General features: G+C 45.1%; 1 protein-coding gene across 2 annotated transcripts; it reads right to left on the bottom strand.

Moving 5' to 3' along the window:
- Positions 1-2262: 2262 nt before the first annotated feature.
- LOC136500424 (enoyl-[acyl-carrier-protein] reductase [NADH] 1, chloroplastic) lies at positions 2263-6329 on the bottom strand. 2 transcript variants are annotated; one of them, XM_066495769.1, is made up of 13 exons: positions 6171-6329; positions 5362-5614; positions 4541-4650; positions 4401-4456; positions 4242-4326; positions 4124-4171; positions 3897-3971; positions 3666-3777; positions 3325-3376; positions 3184-3235; positions 3039-3096; positions 2828-2926; positions 2263-2706 (listed from the first exon to the last, which is right to left on the bottom strand). In XM_066495769.1, the coding sequence occupies exons 2-13, from the start codon at positions 5597-5599 to the stop codon at positions 2576-2578; spliced, it is 1116 nt and encodes a 371-aa protein (XP_066351866.1). In that variant the 5' UTR covers positions 5600-5614; positions 6171-6329; the 3' UTR covers positions 2263-2575. The 2 variants fall into 2 exon arrangements, with proteins under 2 accessions (XP_066351866.1, XP_066351865.1); XM_066495768.1 differs by having other exon boundaries at positions 5362-5619; positions 6171-6328.
- Between the last annotated feature and the right edge of the window lie 933 nt (positions 6330-7262).

Here is a 7262-nt window from a genome sequence, read left to right as displayed (position 1 = left end):
GGTAACCACCCACCGCCGTTGCCATCTGAAGGCAGCCGCCGCCGTCGCAAACCACCTCGCCGTCGCACTCCACTATGCCACCGCTGCCGCCGGTCTTCAGTTCGAGGAGGAGTCCCCGTCCTCATGGGAGTAGAAGCCGCTGTCATTCACCACCATGTTGAGCACCTCCGCACTTGGGAGACCAAGATCCGCCGGCCGGGTTCCAAGTGCCTATGCGCCAGAGGCTAGGGCACCGGTCAACTGTGGCCACCGCGCGTCCGAGGAGGCGCCTGAGAGTCGGGGCCGTGGTGGTGGTGCCCTCGGCCGGAGGAGGACCCGGGAGGGCCATCGCCTTCATGCAGGTAGCAGCCTCCGCGCGTGTCGCGGGCGAAGATGCCAGTGTCGGGGTCGCCATCGAAGGAGAAGCCGAGGGGTCCGCGCGTGGGCTCAAGATGCGCTAAGGAAGGGGCAGCATCGCTGCCGGAGGCGGAGCCGGGGCCAGCCACGTCAAGAAAGTTGTACGGCGGGACACCGGTCCTTGCTACGCGCGTGCCGCCAGGGTTGAAGAGGTTGCGGACGCCAGGGGCAGCCACCATGTCCTCGTCCTCGGTCTTCACTTGCTGGAGCATCGGCGCGACGACGGTATTAAACATCCACAGAGTGAGGGCGCCGCCAGGATCACCACTGCCAGCCGCCACTTGGGTCGCCAGGACCGGTGTGGGCGATGGCAGTGAGTAGTTGTACTCTAGGGTGTGCGGGATTAGCGTGTACTCCTTGCAGAAATCACACTAGTGGCGATTTGGTGCCGGCAACATCTCCTCCATAGGGATTCCAGTGGGTGTAGCGACAGGGGCGGCCACCACTTGAGCGGGTGGCATCGGGGCTTCCACAGAGGGCTACGCCGGTGCTTCGACAACAGGTCGTGCTAGAGCCTCAACAGCGCGTGGTGCATCGTTGCTGGGGCTGGCACCGTCCGCGCTAAGGCGAGGAGATGGTGGCTGGCTCTACAGACGAAGATCGCGTGGAGGAGAAGCATGGCGGTCACGACGAACTGGACTCCATTGGCGGCGACGAACTGGACAACTGCAGAGTCGAAGATGCGGCCGAAAGGACCATGGCCTCCATTGGCAACGTTGCAGCGAACACGAGGCGCAAGGCGCTCGAAGACGCTGTGGCGCTGTCCATGGTGGCCGTGGTGGCGGATCGGGCCACGGCGAACTCTGCCGACGTGGCAAAGAGCGAAGAACAAGCCACGAACGACATGTGACGTTGAGTTGATCTTTGCCATGGTGCTTACCGTTGATGTTTCAGAGGCATGCACCTCTGTTGTTGTCGTTCTCCTTCTCCAGTTGTTTTGTAGAGCGAAAGTGACTAATTACGTGTTGTAAAGTGAAATGTAAATGGAACAAATAAATTGAGAGAACTGTCTTTCATTGATCTGTAAAGGGGATTATATACATCTGAAGGGGTGTCTCCAAGAGAGACAACCGTTCATCAAAGGACAACCCCTTTGGTGATGAGGTTAACTGCTAATCCTAATCCTAACCCTAACCATGCGTACGGACGTATGGACAGGATGAGATCACCCTGTGGAAAGGCGCCTGTTGGTGTGAATGCCTGTTGGCCTTGTGTAGGCAGGCGTCGGTTCACAGCAGATGGCATGTTTAAGATCAGCTATATATATAGGTGTGCGCACAATCAATTACTCGCCTATAGATACATGTCTGCTGGCCCTGCTGCCTAGCCCGGGGCAATTGCCGCGGGTTCTGGCTAGTTGTACTATGATCAGCTGGGTACCGTGCAGGCAATTTATGCGTTACTGACAAAAGATGATCCTAAATACGTTGTTTGTTTTGTCCCATCCGTGTTCACGGGCGGTCGGTAGAATCACGCTCACCTCATCACATTTGTCTGGGTTCTACGATTCCCCTTGCCACCAATGTGATATAAGCGAAAATGAAGATGCCATCATCCTTCGTAGTGTGCACTCGATGCTGAATGGCACAACCAAAACAGATAAAAGAGCCTCCAACACAAAAGCAAAAGAAAGGGAGACGAAGATGATTAGAGAGATCTTGTAATAGATCAAGCATTCGTTGTCAAGATTGTCAGATCCACATCCTTTGGTGGGTCTAATCTATGCTCCACAAATTTTATTGTTATTCTCAAAGATTGGTAAATATGGATGTATGGGTGCCTCTAGTTCTATCTATAGATGTACTTGATAGTAATCCCACATGTAAACAGGAAAAACATTTGGCTTGGCTCATAGCTCATCTAGGGAGTACACAACCACGGTGAAAATAGTATAAAAGGCTGAAAATGCCAAGTAAACACAATATCAGAAACACACTATAGGGAATTATTGTACTGCTTCTGAATCGTTTAAAACCACATCATAGCATTTACCAGGTACCCCATCATTCTGGAAATTACTCTAATGTTGGTCTCCAACACAGAAGGCGCAAGAGACCAGTTACTTCATATTTTGTCCCTTTCCTGCCCTTACCTCTCATAGTAATAACTAATTAAGATCTTTATTCAAGAATCACACCGCAATGCAGCAGGAATGGTCGTCTATCTACCACAACCACATCTATGACGTTATGGTAGGGCTGTCAATTGCAATCCCCATTGTATTGAGTCCATTGTCAACATAAACAGTCGAGCCAGTGATGGCAGAAGCCAATGAAGAAACCAGGAATGCAGCCGTGTTCCCCACCTCATCTGTTTAACAAGAGTACATTTGGTAAGAAAAAAAAGAGCATTTGAAGAAAAAGGTTGCGCCTTTCAAATAGGGTGAAGAAACAGCAAGTCACAAGTAACAAAGGAAGGAGGCAACTCTTACCAGCCAACAGTTCCTTCTGCAATGGTGCATTAACATATGAGTACTCTATCATCTTCTCAATAAATCCAATTGCCTTAGCAGCTCGGCTCCCAAGAGGGCCTACAGATACAAGTGTAGGTTAATTGTCAAGGCATAGAGGAATAGTTTACCAAAAAAATATATATACTGCTAATATTCTTTTTACTTCAGCAGTATTACTTGATGAAAGTACCTGCTGATATGGTGTTAACTCTGATTTTGCCTTTTCGGCCGGCTTCAAAAGCAAGCACCTACATCGACAGGTTTATAAATGTAAATACGAACATGAATTCATGGGAAAATGAAGAATTTAAGTACACAATTATGCAAGACCATACCCGTGTATCACTCTCAAGAGCTGCTTTAGCAGAACTCATGCCACCACCATACCTATCAGAGAACAAAATCAACATAATAGTCACGAGATGTCATAGCACAGAAATTAGCTGCGTCACAAAAACCTCAACAGAATATTATACCCAGGAATCGCCCTTTCAGATGCAATGTATGTTAGAGAGATGCTAGCACCACCTGCAAAATATTGAAATGCATGAAACAGTGTCAACATAAAGGTTAACAGGTAGCGTTTCAGAACACATTTTCTCTATTAAAGGATAAATGAAGAGCTCAAAAAAGGTGAAACCAGAATAATAGATTTTATACTCAAAAGTTTCACCAACACGAAGTAGGTTATAGATAGCTAAGCAATACACTACGATGATTCATTGGCTTAAGAAAAAAAAGGAAGCAACAGCAGTATTAATCTTAGCATGGGAAATAATGTTAGAAGCGCCAGCATAGCATAGGAGATATGCACTACCGGGATTCATTATAGGAAGGAAGTGCTGAAGCAATGAAACATAGGAGTAACTGGATGCTGAAATTGCCGCAAGATAGCCTCTTCTTGATGTTTCTAACAAAGGCTTCGTTACCTACAAAATGAAGATAGGCGATTTTTAAGATGGTTAGACAATGAGTCGTGTCACAAGAAAGAGCTGCAGCACACCACTGCATGCACGTATACACAGAGCGAGATGGAGGGAGATTGTACCTCTGGGCCATTAGCAAGAGAATGCACTAGTATGTCAATGCTGCCAAAATCATTCTTCACTGATTCAACAACTTCCTGTTAAATTAAGAGAGATCAATGTTATTGTCACTAAAGCTTTTATGAGAAACAGGTAACACACTGCAGTTGTATTTTGAGCATTTTCTTCTAGCAAGCATAGAACCTAGGCAGCTATAATACATATGGAAAAATGATTGCCAACTACACACCTTTACTGTCCAGTTTGATGACCCTGCATATCTTTTGTTTGATTTGACCTAATAGAGAAATAAAATGTTAATTACGAAGCCATGTTGCAAAAAGGGGATAAAAAAATAGGAACATTACATCTTCAGGAACATCATCAGGGGAATCGTAGACAGCATCAAGTGGATAGACTTTAACAATATCCATAAGAGATCCATCTGGCAGCCTGTATCAACATTTAAGTTAGACACCTGCTAAACTATCTGTATGATGAATCTAATAAAGAACTAAAATACAGACTTCCGTGATTCATCAAACTTTCCACGCCTCAGACTTGTCTCAAATATGTTAAGTGCCTATCAAAGAAGAATACTACATAAGACAACAGATCGGTAAAAGTGTCCAATGCAAAGAAATCTGCAAGAGTCTGATCAACATACCGGCACCCATGTACCAACAAGAATTTCAGCACCAGCCGCAGCAAGTGCCTTTGCAATTGCCCATCCATAGCCATTATCATCAGCAACTCCAGCAATAAATGCCCTTTTACCTGAAACATTTAAGTATCTGAGAAAATTGTAGTAATGAAAAGCTTACTGTCAGAGAGCAGACTGACAAAAAGATTCCTTTATGTTTTCATCCTTTCAAATAAAGGCTACAGAACAATAAATAAAATACTCTGTGCTTGACATGAGAATACTACGCAATTTCAGTAAATTGACTGTTGGTCCTAATAATAGCAGAAGTATTTTTCTTCTGCTACTGCTAAATTGATTTTTCCTTTAAGGCACCACTCACAGGTCTATTCTACACTCCTTAAAACTACGCTATCCAAAGAATCAGATTTTCGATTACTAATTGGAACCATGGACAATAATAAACAAGAGCTAAATATATAGTTCAGTTTTACCATTATCAACTAGATGATATGTAAAACACAATCATTCCAGGTATCTAATGCAATGATGTTTATATGGTTCTCAGCTGCTCGTGGAAAATTTTCAGGATGGTACTTTAAGCTATTAACTGATGTTTTGTGCCTGACTGCCTAAAATGGCCACTCCAAATGTTCTTGTTTCAGATTAAGAATTGAACAGTAGCCTTCCGTGTTACGCGGAACTGCCAGTAATTGAACAGTCACCCCCTCCCCCCCCCCCCCCCCCCCCCACCCAAACACACACACACACACATAACAAAAAAAAACATATGCAACAAACAGAAAGTAAATACTTTGCATCATACCAATTGCAATTTGAGTTACCTCTGAGATCAATGGGAAGCCCCTGCGGGCCACTCTCTCCTGATATTGCTCTTACAAGAACACCATTGCGCTTAGAACCTAGAGGCCAGGAGCAACTGATTTTGGGGATTGTAGCAGTGGTACTGAGCATGCAATCAGTCCTAGAAACCGCTACCCTCGTGGCAAGAATTCCTTGCGAGGCTGAGATGCAAGGGCGTGCAGCCACCATCTGCACACTAGCAGCTGCAGAAGCAGCCATCGTCTTCAATACCAACTAACCTATCCAGACAGAACATGAACAGAGCGTGTCACAAAATTATGAGTCTGAGTTCACTATGGCTGCAAGAGCATGAGGCATTGTTCACGTTGAGCGTAACAAAGAAAACTTAAATCAACATCAGCATAAATAGATCCTTGTGGAGTTCTAATCGATTTTTTAAGGAATCTTCATTTTGGGACAAACAAGCAACCCTTTTCTGGAAGACACCTGCCATGTTAACGAATCGGAGACGGATCTTGTAGATTGGAAGTTCAAGCAGTCACCCCTAAAACCCGGGACCATGATTTGAAATTTTCACGCCCCCAGAACTAAAAAAGGCAACCTAAACACACACATCTTGAACCAAAAAAGGATATGACAATGATGAACCCAGCTCTCGTCAGCTTGTAACGGTACCACTGGGAGCACCATCCAGCTAACACCGGCACAAAAACGATGCATCGACACAGATCATTCGCCCCAGAGATTCACCCTCCGAATAACAGGGCAGCAGCGGGGCGGATCGAGGACGCGGGACGGGACGATCGGGAAGGGCGCAGCAGCGGCTTACCTGGCCTTGGGAAGTGCGGGACGGGGATCTGAGAACACGATGCGAGTGGTGCCTGGGTAGGATGGTGGAGAGAAGCGGCGAGTGAGCAGAGGAAATAAAACGAGGGGGTTTTCGATGAGACCGAGGGAGAGAGGGTTTGGAGCAGCTGAGAAACCGAGGAGCCGGCTCTTGCCTGTGCGTGGTTGGTGGCGAAAAATATTATAGGAAAGGCTTAAGAAGTTGTACTTTTGGAGGAATCTGAAAATGAGCTTTGAGCCGAGGGAAATTTTCCTGTGGTTGCTTTGCTGCTTTCTCATTGCATTTGAAGCTAGCAGCTTCGCTAATTGCCATGGTGCCGCAAGATTATATTTAATAGTTCTTTGGCTACCTGCAGTTGACTAACTTATGTGCTTTTATGTCAATTAGAAGTTTGGACTTTGGAACAATAGCACTGGTCAGGAAGAAAATAATAGATTAATTTATATATCATTAAGCACTCATTATTTTTTTATAACTTGCATGTGTTTTGATTTCTGTGATAGGAACACATGTGTTCCAAACACCCCTTTCTATTTATCTCTTTTAATCATATCTCATGTTTTGGAAATCCTGTGTCACAGTTCCTGCGTTCCAAACACCCCAATCTATATTTTCCTATGTTTTTTCATTCCTCTGTTTTCCCACAACAGCTATACCCTATTCCTGTGTTTTTTTTCTTTCCTCTATAAGTTGGTGTTTACGTCGGATGTCATATTGAAATGTCATACTTGAGTATTCGCACAGTAATAATAATATAAATTACACAAATCTCTACCTTTATAATACACCACTTCAAATTATCATACACCTATCAAATAAATCACAACTCTACAGTCACGACTTAAACTACGTCCACCCCACGAAACACACACAGAAAAAGATAATATTGGCTCTGTTCGTTTGGATGAATCTGGAGGAATCTGGATAAATCTGAAGGAATTTGTGAGAGCGTGAACAGTGATTTCATCCATGCATAGTGAAAACCGGCTGGTCTTTGTACCAGCAGAACGGCGCCATTAAAAACGTGCGCACCAAATTAACTCTCACTCATTCTCTCTCCTTACTCAACCACAT

This window comes from Miscanthus floridulus, chromosome 13, assembly GCF_019320115.1.
Source record: "Miscanthus floridulus cultivar M001 chromosome 13, ASM1932011v1, whole genome shotgun sequence".
NCBI lineage: Eukaryota > Viridiplantae > Streptophyta > Magnoliopsida > Poales > Poaceae > Miscanthus > Miscanthus floridulus.
This window is presented reverse-complemented; position numbering and strand designations above follow the sequence as displayed.